The sequence below is a fragment of the Hipposideros armiger genome, unplaced genomic scaffold (assembly GCF_001890085.2).
Source record: "Hipposideros armiger isolate ML-2016 unplaced genomic scaffold, ASM189008v1 scaffold_98, whole genome shotgun sequence".
In the NCBI taxonomy this organism is placed as follows: Eukaryota; Metazoa; Chordata; class Mammalia; order Chiroptera; family Hipposideridae; genus Hipposideros; species Hipposideros armiger.
In genome coordinates this window covers 1,170,053-1,187,320 of record NW_017731448.1, presented here as the reverse complement: position 1 = coordinate 1,187,320, position 17,268 = coordinate 1,170,053, and the positions used below count along the sequence as shown (strand labels likewise).

Here is a 17,268-nt window from a genome sequence, read left to right as displayed (position 1 = left end):
TATAAGTGTAATGATAGCTTTGGGAGAACAGATGCAAAGTGTGAAATTTTTTGTTTTCCCCTGTGTCCTCTGGATGGAATTCTGAGTTATCAAGCTTCTTCCAGATGTCTCAAAATAATCCATATCTTTTGAATCAACCCCTAAATCATGGATAGTCTTGATTTCCAAACTGAGCTGTTGATGTGCTTTGATTATGGCAAATGTGCACCCTGACATCTGTGGGGTTACAGCCTGGAGTCTGTGGCCGACAGAAAGCTCGGATACTTGCATTATTAAGAAGCTTCATGCATTTTATTTGCCAATGAGAAGACCACTAGCACATTCCGGAGGGCTGACTTTTTCTGGTGTTTTTTATTTGTATTATGTAGCTGTACATAACGATCTTAGAAAACCACTGTAAGTGGACTTTGCATGTTGGTCGTTCTCCAATATGTTCAAATTACAAATCTGCTTTTGTACTGTAGTTGAGTCTTTGGTAATATGAACTAGACTGGATTTTTAAGGGAAATATCTTTTTCTCATAAAAGAACAAACTAGGAGGACTTGTGTGCAAACAAATGCTGATGATGACAAATGAGAACAATTAATTTGTAAAAGAATCATAAGCAGGTTCTGTATTCTTTTTAGCAGTTAGTTATTCTCATTTGTATTGAAAAAGAAATTTCTGTACAGCATAGGGAATTAGTCAATAATATTGTAATATCTAGGTATGGGGCCAGGTGAGTACTAGACTTACCAGGGCGATCACTTTGTAAATTATATAAATGTCTAACCATTATGCTTACACCTGAAACAAATATAAAATAATATTAAGTAACTAATTTAAACAAAATTAGCAATGGGGTTGAGCATTGCTAGTCATATGCTAGATGGCCATTCAGATTTGCCTTTTGTAAATTGCCTGTATGTAGCTTTTGCCCATTTTATGGCTAGGTTTTTGGGGTGTTTTTTTTTTTTGTCTTTTTCTTATTTACTTGTAGGAACTTTTTACACAGTCTGAATATAAATAATTTTTATATGATTTGTTAAAAAAAAGAGAAAGAAATTTAGGCTAAAATAATTGTAATTCCTCCTTCGTTCATTTAGAAGCACGCCTCCCTCCCAGGGAGGCTGTAGGCATTGCAGCGATACAGGATGCACCTTCAGCAAATGGACCGACCTCTGACTGCTGTTGAGTCGTTTATATGTTTGACCTTTAGTCTCCTTGTGACTTGCAGGAAATAAAATGTTTCTGCTTGAGCAAAAAGGTCTGAGCTTAGAGTGACTAGGGGAGCTGAGAAGACTTGACTGGGTTTGGGGGATTCTACAAATCTATAATCGCCTACGACAGTCAGGTTTCACTAATTCCAAGTAAAAAACACAATTTTGCCTGACGGAGAGGATGGTTTGGAATTTAGGATAGTCTACTTTCAAAGCTAAGTTATAAACGGAATACATCTGTGTGAATAAGGAAAGCGAGGTAAGTTGATAAAAAGCTCCATTTGCCATGGAGTGTCAGTATGCAATGAACTCAGTGATAGTTTTGACTAACTATATTTAGTTCTCAGATTTTAATTTGATAAGAACTTCAGACCCCATGTTGGAGTCATCACAAAATGTGAATCATGTGATCTCGAATAAAGAATTTTTACTATATACCAGGCTTGGTGCTGCTCTCTAAGACATTTTAGGCTTAAATCAGGAAGAGGTCCAATATAAAAATGGAAAGAATAAATCCTAAAGCACCGTTGATGTTGAACGTCCTTATTTCAGCAGATAGCACAGGCAGTGACAATGTTCTAAGACTGACCTTTATCTTAATAAATGTTCCCTCTTTTTTGGGTGGCCTTAGTTAATTTCAGTTCATCCTCTGCTTCATTTTAGCCTTCCAACTGACTGAAGGTATAGCTTTGATTTTTCTTCATGTTACATGATAATTTATTCTAACCAGCAACATATCGATTGATTGATTGATTTGAGCCCATTGTTGCAAACATGTCAACAGTTTGGGACATGCAAATTTTTCTGTATTGGTTGGTATTTATTGTATTAGTGTTTTAGACACATGAAATTTTTGAGGTGAAACAGGTCAATTCCTTTGTTTTCTAGAAAAACCTTGTAGCTGCAGAGATGTAAGTGACAGGTGTGCAGTCACATGGGGATGCTGTTCTAACACAGATTCTCCCACCTTTGGTTCAACTTAATCTGTTTCAGGTCTCATGGTAATGACAGAGAAAAATCATTTACCCACTTAATATTACAAAAGGCTCCCTAGGATTTTCCCCCATTAAAACAGACTCATGAGTCACAGCTCAGTATTACCTTCCAAGTTTTTATTCTGCACTCTCCTTACATCTGAAAGTCGTGGAATCTGTGGTACCTGCGCCAGTCTGAGGCGGCTGTGTTTTGAAATCTCTTGCCCCATTCTGATGCCTAGTGTCAATCAGGAAATGTTGTAATTTGTAACCCACTACCCCTGAGGGTGTTACAGGGTCGGAAGTTGTGGGGGTGCAAGGTCGGTGGCCGGAGTGAATAGTGGAACCCTCAGGATCCTTACTGATGCTGAATTTTGCCAACTTATTCAAGTCAGGCTTTGTCATAGTAAATACATCTCTATCACTTCCACCTTCTGTTTAAAATGGGCAATATGTTTGTCTTTGACTTGCTTATTAAAACAGTATACCTCTCCTCAAATGTGTCTGACACAACTCCAGGATTGCCTAAGACTCACGCTGTCACTGGTATATTCCATTTAGCAATGTCCTACATACAGATCAGAGAACATTTGTAGACAGCAAACGCCAGAAGCCACATGCAGGAGACATGGTTTGGGTGCATAGGATATGACCCTTGGTCTACTAAGCAGAAGGAATTTGTGCCTGATCGAGTGAATCTCGAGGTGTCTGTTGACATCTGAGGTTTCACTTGTTCCTCGCTTGTCTGATATCAGCATGACTCCCCATCCTTGCCATTCAACACCCTACTTTTAGCAGCTCCCCCCTTGGTCCTCATTTCAGACAGTATATTTATATAAAAATGATGGACATCCAAAGAGGGCCCAGAATGCCTCATTAGGAAAGGGTTTGGCCCTTGCCTATGTATTTTCTGCTCTAACTCTTGCAAAAGAAATTGACTTTCTGTTGAAGTGTACTTGTTGAAATTGCTTAAGCCACATCGTCAGAATCTAGCCCACAGGCTAGCATTTGCTGTTACCTTTGACCTTTTGAAGAGGTATAGTTTTCTTATACTATAGACTTGAAAGGTCTGTGGGTAGGTCAGAGTCAACCTGATTTCCCACTGGGCTCCCTGGGTCCAGCCCAGTGCCCGGACGTTTGTGGCCTTTCTGAAATAGATGCGTAAGTGGTTTTCAGTGCTCAATACAATCTAATTAAATATGTACATTATTACTGTGCATTTGTGTAAAGACTAAAAATTATAGACTTAAGGAATACAATTCTAGTCTTTTATATAACAAATGAAATAGCCAAGCCCAGGGGAGTTAAAAATGGCTTGTTTAACATAAGCAGCTAGTAGTGGCTATGGTGAGACTCCAGCCCAGGTTTATCAGATATTGTTTAAATATTCAAGTTCACAAAAGCATGTACAATGCACGATGTTCGTTGTTTTTCTAAGGAGAGCGATTCAGGTGAGTTATTGTGTGGCTTGAACACCCTGAGAGGGATGCCTTTGGGACATTAAATAGGTTTTAAGTGCCACATGTTGGGATGGTATTTAGCAGGCTGAGTACCAAGGTGATACTGGTGTGGCTTGGAATTCAATGCCACATCCCCTCATGGCTGCATGATTCCGAGAGAAGTACTTATGGGTTTGGGCAGCTGGGTGTTCTGGACTTGCCTCTTCTAAGCCTGTAGGAAAAAATGGAGAAGTGGCTGACTTCTCTCCTGAGAAGGGGAGGAGGATTGAGGAAGGGCACCTGGTAATTCTTTCCTTTACTTCTTGTTGGAATGTACTATTTAATAGCTGTAGATGAAAAATAAATATTCTCAGGGAAAAGGTTTATTGATATTTCCATTTTAAAACTATTGTTGAACTGCACACAGGTGAAACGGGCATAACAGAGCATTGGGTGTGGTCCTTTGCCACAGCCTAAAGCCAGTGAGATGGAAATACAGTTTGGAAAAGACTGTCTCTCTCCCGAGATTGCTCTAAAGGCGCCTTCTCCCTTTGAATTTTCCCTGGATGTTTTTTCATAGATGCTGGACTCACTGAACCAGTTGGTGTGCCTGATTGGCATTAATCTTTTCCCATTGCGAGGCCTCTGTTCTTACCATTGTAAGAATTTGCCCGGTTAGTACCGTTTACTTCCCCTTCAAACCTATAGGTTATATAATGGATATTACAGTCTGTAATCTAATCTAGGACTTGAACATTTAAGGAATGTGATTATTATAACTGAATCAATGTCCATTTGTTTGCCTGTTTACAGTAATTTGTTCCACCTCTGTTTTTACTTAATCTTGAAAGTCAAACTTAGTCTCTATTACATATTAACAGGACTGAGAAATGGCTTAGGTAAAGCAAGATCAACAAAAATGTACTGAATACTTACAGTGTATCATGAGCTGAACTGTAGCCTTTCCTGCAAATACTCCACCTAATACTCCTAACAACCTCTTCTCCCGCTTTTTTTCTTTTATAGGTGAGGTTGTGTTTGCCGAGGCTAAAATCCCTGCCCAAGTTCACATAGTTGAACTTGGTTGGCTGACCCCGTTGCCCATACGCTTTCTCCCACAGCGTATGTTGGATCAGGGCTCAAGACTCATTGGCAAGCCATCAAAGTTCCATTTGAACTAAAAGAGAAAAACCTGTTTTCTGAAATGTGAACTCTAATTACATAAAATGGATGCTTCTGAAAACAGGATTGTCTCATAGGGAGGGCTCTAAACTTTGAGCTACAGCTTGTAGCCTCGCATTATGTAGAAAGGGAGTGTATGGAGGTGAATAGTCACTGTACTGTGTGCCCCCCCCCATGTCCCCCCTCGTGGCAGAAGTTGCTGGAGTAACACGGGACTTCCTAAGGCCTGGCCTAGGCATGGGGGCTTGTCTTCAGCCAATAAAACTGCTTTCTGGTCTGGAGACTTGCTCTTCTATGCGGGCTGCTTGTGCAGTGCCCCTTCCTTGGCTAAGCAGTGAGGGGGCTGGGGGAAGAGTGGTAGAGGGGTGGTGGGGGGCAGTGGGCTGCTGGGGGAATTTCTAGGAGGGAGAATAAGCCCCAATAACTGGAACGCATTGGTGATTCTAGTAGCAAAGAGAACTCAGACCAAATGGCTCAGTAGTTGAGATTTTACTGGGGTTGGCGGCACCCTGTTCTGTCCACCCTTACCTCTAGGTTCCACCCAGCTAGGTGTTCTTCTATGCTTGTTTTCAAACTTGTAACCACCAGTGATCACATTGGTTTGGGGGATTATCATGTCTTAGTTTTTACAGGTAATGCAGAAGCATTCACTGACTCAGTGTCAGTGCAAACTCCATGTGTCTATATTTCTCAAAGAGTGGCCCCTGAGCTGACAGCCTCAGCTTTATCTGGTCTATTTGTTAAAAAAATAGATGCTTGGTACCCACTCTAGGCCCACTAATTAATCTCTGGAAAAAGACCCCCTAATCTGCATTATTAACAAGCTCCCCAATTCTAGCCGCTTCAACTAGAATTCATCCCTGTTCATTCATTCATTGAAAAGACATGTATTGAGTTTTACTTTATGGGGTCTGGCGATAAAAGCCTTTCTTCTCTAGGAGTTCCAAGGTTAGGAAGAAATACCCCGCAGTTATGTTTTAAATCTCACAGCACTCTGAGATGCCAGCCCTCAATGTTTCCTTATTGCTGATGCCTTAGTAAGCAGCCAGGATGCTCAGATTTGACGGAGGCAAAAGTGTGCAGGGGCGTGTGAGCAGGGACAGCCTGCGGTGGAATGTTGGTTGAGAAATTTTGAGATATATTCAGATTTGTAAGGAGGGGCTGAATTACAAGTGACATTAAATGTTACACCGTGTTGTTTAAACTCTACAGTAATCTCTCGAAGATAAAGAAGCACATACAATTCACCTGTGGATTTGATACATTCTTTCTTAATTCAGCAAACATTTACTGAAACCCTATTTGTGCTAAGCATAACACCAAGGGGGAAAAAGCACATTTTTTTTTGCTTAAAAATTAAGGACATGTATAAAGAGTTTTAGGATTGTTATCCTTGAAAAGGATGAAAATATGAAACAGCTTTAGGCGGGAAATACTGATTTGTTATTGGTGCCAAAAACACATTAAAATATGTGACAATTTTAGGTGGTCATAACAAGTGAGAACTAGCCCTTTAGGATCAGAAATGGAAGTTACTGGAAAGAAAATTGCAGTTATTCCCGGCATAGGTGAGCCGCCTCCCTCCTTAGCTGCCAAAGTTCGTCGTGCGGGTTACACGGTGCAAGTCTGTTATGGCTCCAAGCCCATGATGGTCTGGGTAGTCCATTAATAAGCAGCAAAAATATCTCTGCTGCTAGAAGATTTTTCCTTGTGCTTTATTTTAATTCTATCTTGATAGTTCTAAATTAGTTGCGGTGGTAAGACATACTAGTTTCCTGGGTCTGTGGAAGAGAGGAATGGTTCAGAAGTGATCTCAGCGGTTTGTATTTCCTGAGCTGGTTGTGGTTCACTTACTAGCTTTATTGACTAAAAGAGCAGGTGATTCATATAAAGTCATGTTGGAATGCCGCAACCAGGGCTTTTGAAAGGACTACCCATTAAGTGCAAATAAATAATGATGTGAATGCACAGTAGACTCTAAAAGCATATTAGACTATTGATGAGAATGAATAATACATGTTTTCTGATAGTGGTCACCGTACGTGGCAGGATGTTTTAAACAGGGAGGAAAAACCCTCTGTATAAGGTCTGCATTCAGCCAACCTTTATATTCAAAGACGAGCTTAACTGTTACCTGCCATATTTAGAGCAGCATCATCAATTCAGTTTTATCGTTAAAACTTATAGAGTCAATTAGGAGATAACACTTTGAAAAAATGGTTTCTACAATATGCACGTAATGACTTAAAAGAAAACTATTTTGTCAATATGATTGCATTGATTTCCGACTTTTTGTCTTTATAAATATTTTTTTTTTATTGGGGAGTTGGGGAAGGGGAACAGCCAAGTTGTTGTCCTTCTATCTTAGTTGTGGAGGGTGCAGCTAGCTCAGCACTAAGTTCAGTCACCATCCGGCGACCCTTTGGCACCTCGCAGTCGTTCAGCTCAAGGTGCCATGTTCAATCCTAGTTGCGGGTGGGCATAACCCACCATCCCATGCGGGAGTCCAACCGGCAACCTTGTTGTTAGGAGCACGTGCACTCACCAGCTGAGCCATCCTGCCACCTGTTGGCAGCTCAGTGGCAGCTCAGCTTGGGCACAGCTCACTGGCCCATGCGGGAATTGAACCGGCAACCCTGTTGCTCAGAGCTCGAGCTCTTAACCAACTGAGCCGCTCAGCTGGTCTCTGCATTCTTGTCCTTATGTGATGGGTCCTTGTGCCATAGAAGTTGTCTTTGTGGGTGACCCCTGGAACGTGCCAGGTCTCATTTAATGGAATGAAAATTTCAGGGATAATTTAGCATAGTTATTTCTACTGCTAAGTGAAAACTGAGTTTACGTAATTCAATTTATAGTCCTGGTTGTCAATAATTCATCTTACAAGTTTATAATTTGAAAATTGTACTGTGTTTCAGTGTGTAGTGAGTTGCGATATTTATCAAGTCCCCATCACACACCAACAACCATAGCACAAAACCTTTGTTCCGGGGTCATCAGATATATGTTGAATAAATCCGAAGAAAGCTCTTTGGTCAGTGTTCAGGTGAGGCTAGATTTGTTTTACTGCAAAAACCCCCCAATACAATACAACAGAATGTAAGAGGGCTCAGCAGTAATGATTCAGATTAACAGCCAAAGGTGGATGGGTTATCTGAAGACATGACCAGATAATAAGGAAAGAACAAAGAAAGAAAAGGAGTTCTTAAGAAGTAAGGCCCTTTTTCTATTTTCGTTGAAAATCCATGTCTGATACCAATTGTGTGTTCCCTTATCTCTTCAACCCTTTTATATTGCAATGAGCAGATTTGCTTTGCGTTTACACATCAAATTATTTCACAACAAGGCCTCTCCAGGTTCAGTGGTTACTATGTTAATTCTTTAACATTTTAGTTTATGAAATGTCTTTCCTTTTCCTCCTAGTACTTGAGAAATCCTAAGTGTTGTAATAGAAAGAAACTGAGAAGATAAATGAGCAGACAAATAAAGACCTAAAGTACTGAGAGATAAAGGACCCTTTCAAAGACACATGATCTAACATCTACTACAGTGAGATCTTATAAGGCTTTGCTCTGGAATAATTCAGATTTGACCATATTCACGTGAAAGAGAGTGATGCCGGACCTGGGAACAACCAGTGGGTTTGGAGTTTACCTCACTGCTTTCTCCTCCTTCCCCCACCTGTATAGTAAGTGTCCCTCTTGACCAAGCTTAATTTTGACATACTTTCTTAGTCTTCTAAAACATTGCCCTGTTAATTATTTTCCTTCTTTTTCTTACTTTAGTTTCTCTCTTTGTTTTTGTCTCATCCCACCTTCCCATATATATCAGTTCTTCCAAAGCCTTACGAACAAAGTAATAAAACTCAATCTTGACAAAATTGCAAGTTCTTGCCTTGACGTTTCACCTTCGCTTTGCCTGCATTCTTTAATATCAACCATTGTGGACCTCTTTTCTTACTCCTCGTTTGCTCTTTGAGCCCTTCCAAAGAGAGGCATATGTCACTCCAGGGTGGGCAGTTGACAGCACATCACCAGATCAAATTGGACGTTTCTGTTCTTACCTTTCTTAACCTTTTTGTGGCAGCAGGTAATTCCTGCAAGCTGCTTTCTAAAATTTTCTCTCCTTTTGGTTTCTGAGACATATTATTTTTTTCCTTTCTAACTCCTTTGAGAGAGCTGGTTTTCTGCTTTCTGCCACCTAACTACATTCTCCCTATTAGGCAACTTTATAGATTGATATTCCATCATCTCTCCCTCCAGATCAATGAGTCCTCACCTCGGTCCTAAATGTAAATAGGGCTTTCTTATAACCTTGACTGGACCCTTCCTGTTTTCGCTCTGACATAAACACTATCTACTCCACCATCTTCTTCTATATAGATAGCTTAGCCATCTTTCAAGGCACTTTATCATGATGGTTAAAAGACCACTCAAGATGAGCCAGAATACTTTGCTTCACCTGACATCTCCAGATTACTACTTGTGTGGTCTTGAGTACATTATTTACCTCCAGTGTACCTTAGTTTCCTCATGGTAAAGTAAAGATAGTAATAATTCCTTCCTTGTAGGATTGATAAGACAGGTAATAGGTTAAACATGTAAAGACTAAATAGTAAAACAGTCCTAGACCAAGTGAGTACTGTGTGTATAAGTACTTTTGATATTTCTACCATCGCAAACTTCACCGTCTCTACAAAACATTTTCCTGATCCCCTAATTCCAACTAATGGCCATTTCTTCTGTGAAAACTCAAGTTTTTCACTCTCTTATGATACTTAACTGACTCTTGTTTTCATTGTCTCTGTATGTCTTATCACTCTGGCTAGACTAGAGTAGGCTTTTTGCTCACTATGTTCCCTGTCATGGCGTATACTTAGTACCCACTTCAAAAAAGTTCTTTTCCCACTATGATCAAGTCTACTTTTCTAGAATAATTTGTGACCATATGAAGATCTGGAGGCCACTCTGCGTGTTGGGTTTTTGATGAGAGATCGGCAAAGGAACTTTGAGGATGCTTCTGTAGAGCTAGCCTGGACTTTCATGGAGAAAAATGGAGGGGTCACTTGTGATTGATCTTCTGTTGTATTGGAGGGCTTTCTGACTTTGTAGATCTAAGTCATCTTCATGAAACTTCTTTGGGAAAATGGCATTTTAGAAGTATGAGTGTGTGTGTACTTTTTTCCAAGTATTTCTTCTACATTTTTACAGTGCTGAACATTTTTATTGTGACAAGGGAATAAATTTTCTTAAAAATGTTTTCTCTATAATTTTATTCATGGTAATAGGTATACCTTAGAAACTTAGACATGGGTTGGCAATTCTTACTATAGTTTCTTCTCTCCAAAGGATATTCATTTCCTAAATTTGGGTGATGTTTCAGTTGCTCAATAGAAGCTTTTACCAAATCAGATGCTGAGAACAATAAGTCTAACAATGGAAATTATCATCAAGCATTGATTAAACCTGACAGCAAATCATTATAACTGAGCACATCCTGGTAGGAAAACCAAAAATGCACATAGGCTACATTATCTTTATTTCATTTGCCTGTTTTAGAATAAAGGTTTTGACCACTTAAAAAGGCCAGTCATTTGTTGGCAATAGAAATTGTTGTACATAACCAAATGTTTTAATTTTTTCCTCTATTATTGAAAATATTTTTTGAATTTGTTGTGTTTCCTTTTGAAAAGAATCTCTGTAAATTCTTTCCGTAAGATCAAAAAGTGTTTTTCCTTTCTCTTATCTCAGCATATTTGACCAATAACTTGGATTCTTTTGGCCTGAGTAATTATAAACCCCACTTTTCTGGTGATGAGTTTGTCTGCAGATACAACTCATGAGCCAGTCTAACTGTATGTTATCTTTAAAAAAAAAAATCCATAATAGATTGCCTTGTTTATAAACCTGTTGAACCTTTGTAGCCCTGAATTTGCCATGACAATTGCTTGTTCAAGGTACAGTTAATATGCTGCTGCTACATATTTAACTGTCTAGAAACATTGATTCATTCTCAGCATCCTTATGAGGCAGATATGTCTTCTTCTGATTATAAGATGGAAACAGAATAAAAAAGACACTGTTTCTTGTCTTGATCATACCATGAAGCAGAAATCAAACCAGAAATAATACTTCAGTCTTTGACATATGCTCTTGTATGTTCACGTTGGGTTTTGTTATGGACTTGGAGTCATCGTCTTCTTTGTCATCTGTTTGATATCATCCTTAAGAAGTATATTCTCTTCATTGTAGATGAAATGGTTAATTAATCCAAATTTGTATTTTCAAAATAGAAACTTGGCAATGAAAGAGACCTTGGTATAATTCAAACTGTCCCATACAGGAAGTACCTAGATATTAGTGCAGAGACAAAAGATGTGATTAGGGCTAACTCATGAAGTCAATAAACAGTAACTTTTGGATCACATGGAGAAATTCTTTTTCTTGTTTTGCATACCAGTTAATGTATGCCAGCGATTTTCATTGTCACAGAATCTTGTTGTTCATTGACAGAGTAGCAAACATGTAAAATATGCTAATGAGAAATGGAATGGGGAGGTGTCATGGAGTTTGTAGTAATTGTAGAAAGAATACAGCACATATAATCTTGCATGGTTTTGGGATCGTTAATTCCTGGAAACAATGTTGTTATGCCATGTTGCAATTTCTGAAGAGGGACAATGCTATATAACTGGGGCTTGCATTTTTTATACAAAGACTTGGGCAGCACTAGCTAATGGATATAACTAACAAAATGCTACCAAAATGAAGATTCAGCAATTATAAGTGGGGATTATCATCTGCATATCATTATAATCAGCAATTATAAGTGGGGATTATTATCTGCATAGCACATCAAAAATTCAGTATGTGGGCTGAGATGAACATTTAATTACCAATAATATTGCTTGCCACTAAGATGCAGAAGGGTTCCTGAAAGCTATTTAGATGACCTAGGTGTCTAGAGGGCCTCTTCTAGGATGCCTGATGGTGTTCTATTACTTAGACCTGCCTCAAGGACTCAAATCTTCAAGTTGGTGATGACAGTGCTATCGATGTTTTTCCTAGTCAAACTCCTTTTGATGTAACCCTTCCCACTTTCTCCCTCACCTACACCAGACTAGACTAGTCAGTGTTTTAATTCAGGCACTAAAGAGAGGAAACAGTAAAAGATAGCTCCCAGAAAGAAACTTCATATCTTTATCTACAGATAGCTTGGCCATCTTTCAAGGCCCTTACCTGATAGCTGAAATATTGATTAGACACTACCCAGGTGTGTAGGGCTGTGCCTTCCTGTGTCTTAAAACACTATAGCTTAGATTTAGGTTTAAGTGACTTCCAGGGTGGATTACTAGTTGCTGTTTTTTGTTTTGTTTTGTTTTGTTTTTCTCCTAACTGCTTTTTTTTAAACTTCAAAGTTCCAGCTTCCAACTTTCTACACCAATTGCTTTCTTCCAAAATTAGAAGTGATAGAAATGAGAAAAATACATACTCATCACTCTGATTTTGTAAGGATCATGATACAAAGCTCCACTGGCAAATGGGACAATGAAAAGTTTAGGGACAGAGAACACCTGAAGCTCTGAATTTCTTCATTATCTTGTCAACATCTTGAGTTCTAAGTCACCCCAGATCTGTACCAACCCTGTGACTCAGGGGGTAACATTCCTGCGGTGAGAGCTCTGCCCGTTTGCCCACTTCTTAGTGGGGTTCCCTTTGATCTCATAGATGGTGCCTTCCTGCCTTAGCTAATTTTGGTGGGTTTAGCCTTTTGCTTATTGTACTGCTCTGTGAACTAAGCTGGTTAGACTTTCCATATGGGTAAAAGGAGCATGCTAATGATATACTTACTACCTTATGGCACTGTTGAGAAGATTAAATTAAAATAACTTAGTAATGTGTTTGGGATTGGAATGGTGCCTGATACCCAGGAAACAGTTAATAGATTTTAAATTGGAATTTTAATTTACCACTGGGTGTAGGCACGGTGTTCACCCATGTTGTCTTGGGAAATAACCAGCTACCTTGCTTTGCCAGGGCTGTCGTGGATTCTCTCAGCTTTCTTCTGATACCTCACTATAAGTAATACAAGAACACTAGCAAAAAGTAGGCATGCTTATTAACTGTGTGTTTGAAAAAACAAATAGGAATGGCGATGTACTTTCTTACTTATAGTTTGATTACGTGCGTTCATTTCCTACCCAGAAATGAATCACAACTGGGCTTGAAACAAAGAATAGAAAGTGGCCTGAACTGTGTTTCAGAAAACCAGTTTTAGTAACATAGATTTTAGGTTTGTAAAGCAACATGACGTTAAGCCTCTGGGGATAGCTATATAGAATTTCATGCTGTGTGTGTCAGAAAGCGGCACTCCTATGTTACGTTTACAACACACTACATTTACACTTGATCTTTTATTCTGTGATTTCTAAGTTGGTGTCTGGGTTTCTATTATGGAATTGGGAGAAGATCCTTAAGACAGACCTGTCAGGCTTTCTATTTCTTAGTTATCTTGACGTAAAAGAGCCGAGACTATTTTGACATACACCATTTATGCATACTGGCTAATTAAGAATTGAATGAAAAATTTCTAACTACAATTTAAAATACTGATCTAGTTGATTTCTTTACATTTTGATTTATTGCCTTTGTGATTGCTTATAGGATAAAAGTATATTTAGTTATATTTTTACCAGATGTGATTGTTCCCACTTCTGAGGGAGAAATAACGACAGATTAAGTCAAATATAGCTGGATATCTGAAGTGGGTTATGACCAAAAGCCAGCCCTTTTTTTAAAAAAAAAGATATGTAAGAGAAATTCTTTCTTTGATAACATAATACAGGTCTTTCTTGAGACTAGGAACTAGTATTTTAGTCATCTTTCGGTTTGTTGCTTTTTTTTCCTCCCCCAACTATTAAAGTCATTCCAGACAGGAAATCAGCATATAGAATGAGGAGACAAATTTTTACTTTAGTCAGAATTCTTCAGGTTACCCCTCTCCTACCCAACACCTGGCTTTTAAATAAAATTCATGTAGGTTATTTCACTGTCATGAATTATGAAATCAAGGAGTATGAGTAAACATTAATAGCAAATTTTCTGTTCTAAATGGATGATATTTTTAAAAAAGATGACTGGTCAAGGAATACTTTATTATTCTGTCAGGAGGGGACCCTAACCTGGAATGAATCAGATGGTCTCAGCTGTACTTCATAACCTCCATTGCATCTCTCTCTGTCTCTCTCTATTGTACTTTTCTGATTTGTGGGAACTAAAAAGGATGTTGGAATGTGATTTCTGCCAGTTTTATCAAGAAAAAGCAACTAGTTTTCCTCTAAAGAGGGACATTTCAGTGGGTTTCCACTGATATATGATGCCAAAAAAATGCATTTGAAGGAAAGAAATGCAATCCCTGTTTAGCTCTGGTAACAGTTCTGGATTGAGTTTATTGTTTATAAGTTATTATTTATCTGGATTAATGTTTTGGTACCAGAGGAGAAAAATTCAGGATTCAAATACAAAAGCAGGTTCTTATGCCCAAAGTGTCAGCCTCCAATAAGTTAGAAAATTAACTTTGAGTGAAAAAGGCTGTTAATGACCATTGAACTTGTATATCTAGTTTGAACTCTAATCAGGACATTGATAATGAAGGTGACTTTTATATTGCTATGGAACTAATTCTTGTAAGCCAAAAACACCCTTCAAAGCAATGAATACAAGTCTGACACAACTAACAAACTAACTGTAACTGGAAACACTATGCTTTTCATTTCTTAGGGGATCGTTTTCCTTTAACTGATTCTGCTTAATGATGGGATATACCAACTCCTGCTTGACTTTGGTGTTTGAAGATGTGTGTGCATATGAACATATATGTGAATAATGGAGTTTGAAAGGAGTTTGTAGTTTGAGGTTATATTCTTGAAGTGTGTGCTTTGTGCTTTATTACGGCTGTGCCATCTCCCTGGATCATTTTAAAATTATGAAGCCTTTCACTAGCTATACTATAGATCTAAAATGGCTGCCACTGCCATTTTGTACATGTGTTCAATATTTGGTGTTTGAGTTGGACATCAGGCGGCTGACAGGAAACCAATACTGCTCAACTTCTTTTTACCATGACAAACTTAGTCTTTAATCACTGATTCTTTGATCTCAGCGTATTTCCTCGATGTGCTGTGATTAGACAGACATTCTATAACTGAGCCCTTTTTTAATGATTCACCGTTTCACTTATAATTGTGGCAAAATGCATGTAAAACATTTTTACCATGCTAATTATTTGGAAGTGTACAGTTCTGTAGCATCCTGAACGCTTTATTTTGTGAAGCGAAGCCTCTTGTAGTTTCTGTGTTATAGTTGACAAGCTTCTTTATCCCTTCCCCTGCGCTAACAAATCACCACACACTGTGAGTGGCTTATAAACAACAGAAATTTATTTCTAATAGTTCTGCAGGCTGGGAAGTCCAAGATCAAGGTGCCTGCAGGTTCAGGGCCTGCAGAGGACCTGCTTCCTGGTTCGTAGATGGCTGTCTTCTTGCTGTGTCCTCACATGGAGGAAGGGGCAGCTGAGCCCGATGGGTCTCTAATGTAAGGGCGCTCATCCCTTCTCTGAGAGCTCCACCTCCATGTCTTACTCACCTCCCAAAGGCCCCGCCTCCAAATGCCATCGCTTTGGGAGTTAGGATTTCAGGCTGTGTGTGTGGATTTGGGGGAACACAGATATGCAGTCTAGAGCCGCAAGTGACTCCTTTTTGTTCTGTTTTGTGTTGTGCTGTGTTACAGAACTCCAAGATGGGCGGCAAGCTAAGCAAGAAGAAGAAGGGGTACAATGTGAACGATGAGAAGGCCAAGGACAAAGACAAGAAGGCCGAAGGAGCAGGGACGGAAGAAGAGGGAACCCCGAAGGAGAATGAGACCCAGGCGGCCGCGGAGACCACCGAGGTGAAGGAGGACAAGGAGGAGAAGCCGGAGAAGGACGCCCAGGACGCCGCCAACAAGCCGGAAGACAAGGAAGGCAAGAAAGACACAGATGCGCCCAAGGCAGACGCGCCCAAGGCAGAGCCGGAGCAGACGGAGGGAGCCGCCGAGGCGAAGCCGGAGCCCCCGAAGGAGGCGGAGCAGGAGCAGGCGGCCACCTCGGGCCCGGCTGCCGGCGATGCCCCTAAGGCTTCCGAGGCTGAGGCGCCCGCGGAACCCGCGGCTGCCTCCAAGGTGGATGACCAGAGCAAGGAGGCGGGGGAACCCACAAAGACTGAGGCCCCCGCAGCTCCGGCTGCACAGGAAACGAAAAGTGACGGGGCCCCGGCTTCAGACTCAAAACCCAGCAGCACTGAGGCTGCCCCATCGTCCAAGGAGACCCCAGCAGCCACAGAAGCACCCAGTTCCACCCCCAAGGCTCAGGCCCCCGCAGCCCCAGCAGACGAAGTTAAACCTGCCGAGGCCCCGGCAGCTAATTCCGATCAAACCGTAGCAGTGAGAGAGTAACAAGGACAGCCTATGGAAAAGAAGATTACAGCTTAAAAACAACCTGTTTCTCTCTCTCTCTCTCTCTCTCTCTCTGTCTCTCTCTGTCTCTCTGTCGCTCTCTCTCTCTCTCCTGTACTAACCTGTTTCAAATTGGAAGTAATGATATGTATTGCCCAAGAAAAAAAAAAAAAGGATGTTGTCCCACCAAGGGAGGGAGGGGTAGGGAGAATCCAAATAGTATTTTTGTGGGGAAATATCTAATATACCTTCGGTCAACTTTACCACTCAGTCCTGGATTTTAAAGATCAGTGTCTGAAAGTACAGTACATCTTTTGTACGTGAACTGCTGTTCATGCACTCCGCCACTAAGATCCGATATCATGTCTTCTGCAAGGGGAGTTGGGAATGGTGCGTTTGATGCTGCCCAGCGGGCCTGTTCCAAGGCAATCAGATCTTTATGAAAGCAGTATTTTCTGTGTTTTCTTTTTAATTTGCAGCCTTTCTTATTTTGATATTTTTTTGAATGTTGTGGATGAATGCCAACTTTCAGACAGCCCACTTTAGCCTGTCCACATGTATCTCAATGCCAATACTCCATTCTTCCTCCCCAGGTATTTTTGGGAGTAATAAACATTCTCTCATCCGACTTAGCCTCCCTAGATTTCTCATGACGAGTTAATGCATGTCCGTGGTTGGGTGCACCTGTAGTTCTGTTTATTGGTCAGTGGAAATGAAAAAAAAAAAAAATGTCTGCGTTCATTGCAGTTCCAGTTTCTCTTCCATTCTGTGTCACAGACACACCAACACACCACTCATTGGAAAATGGAAAAAAATAAAAAAAATAATAAAAACAAAAAATGTACAATGGATGCATTGAAATTATATGTAATTGTATAAATGGTGCAACAGTAATAAAGTTAAACAATTAAAAAGAAATAACGAGGACTGTTGGTTTTCTTTTGCCCACCCCTTCCTCCTCCGTAATCACCTCAGTGGAGAACAGAG

The 17,268-nt window shown here is 40.0% G+C and overlaps 1 protein-coding gene across 1 annotated transcript in view; it reads left to right on the top strand.

Annotated features, from left to right (window-relative positions):
- Window positions 1–17,209, top strand: part of BASP1 (brain abundant membrane attached signal protein 1) — a 48,315-nt gene extending 31,106 nt beyond the window's left edge. The window contains exon 2 of the mRNA XM_019646191.1: window positions 15,580–17,209. Coding sequence (XP_019501736.1) covers window positions 15,589–16,281 — 693 coding nt within the window. The 5' untranslated portion in view covers window positions 15,580–15,588 and the 3' untranslated portion in view covers window positions 16,282–17,209. The remainder of the gene's footprint in view (window positions 1–15,579) is intronic.
- The last annotated feature ends 59 nt before the right edge of the window (window positions 17,210–17,268 follow it).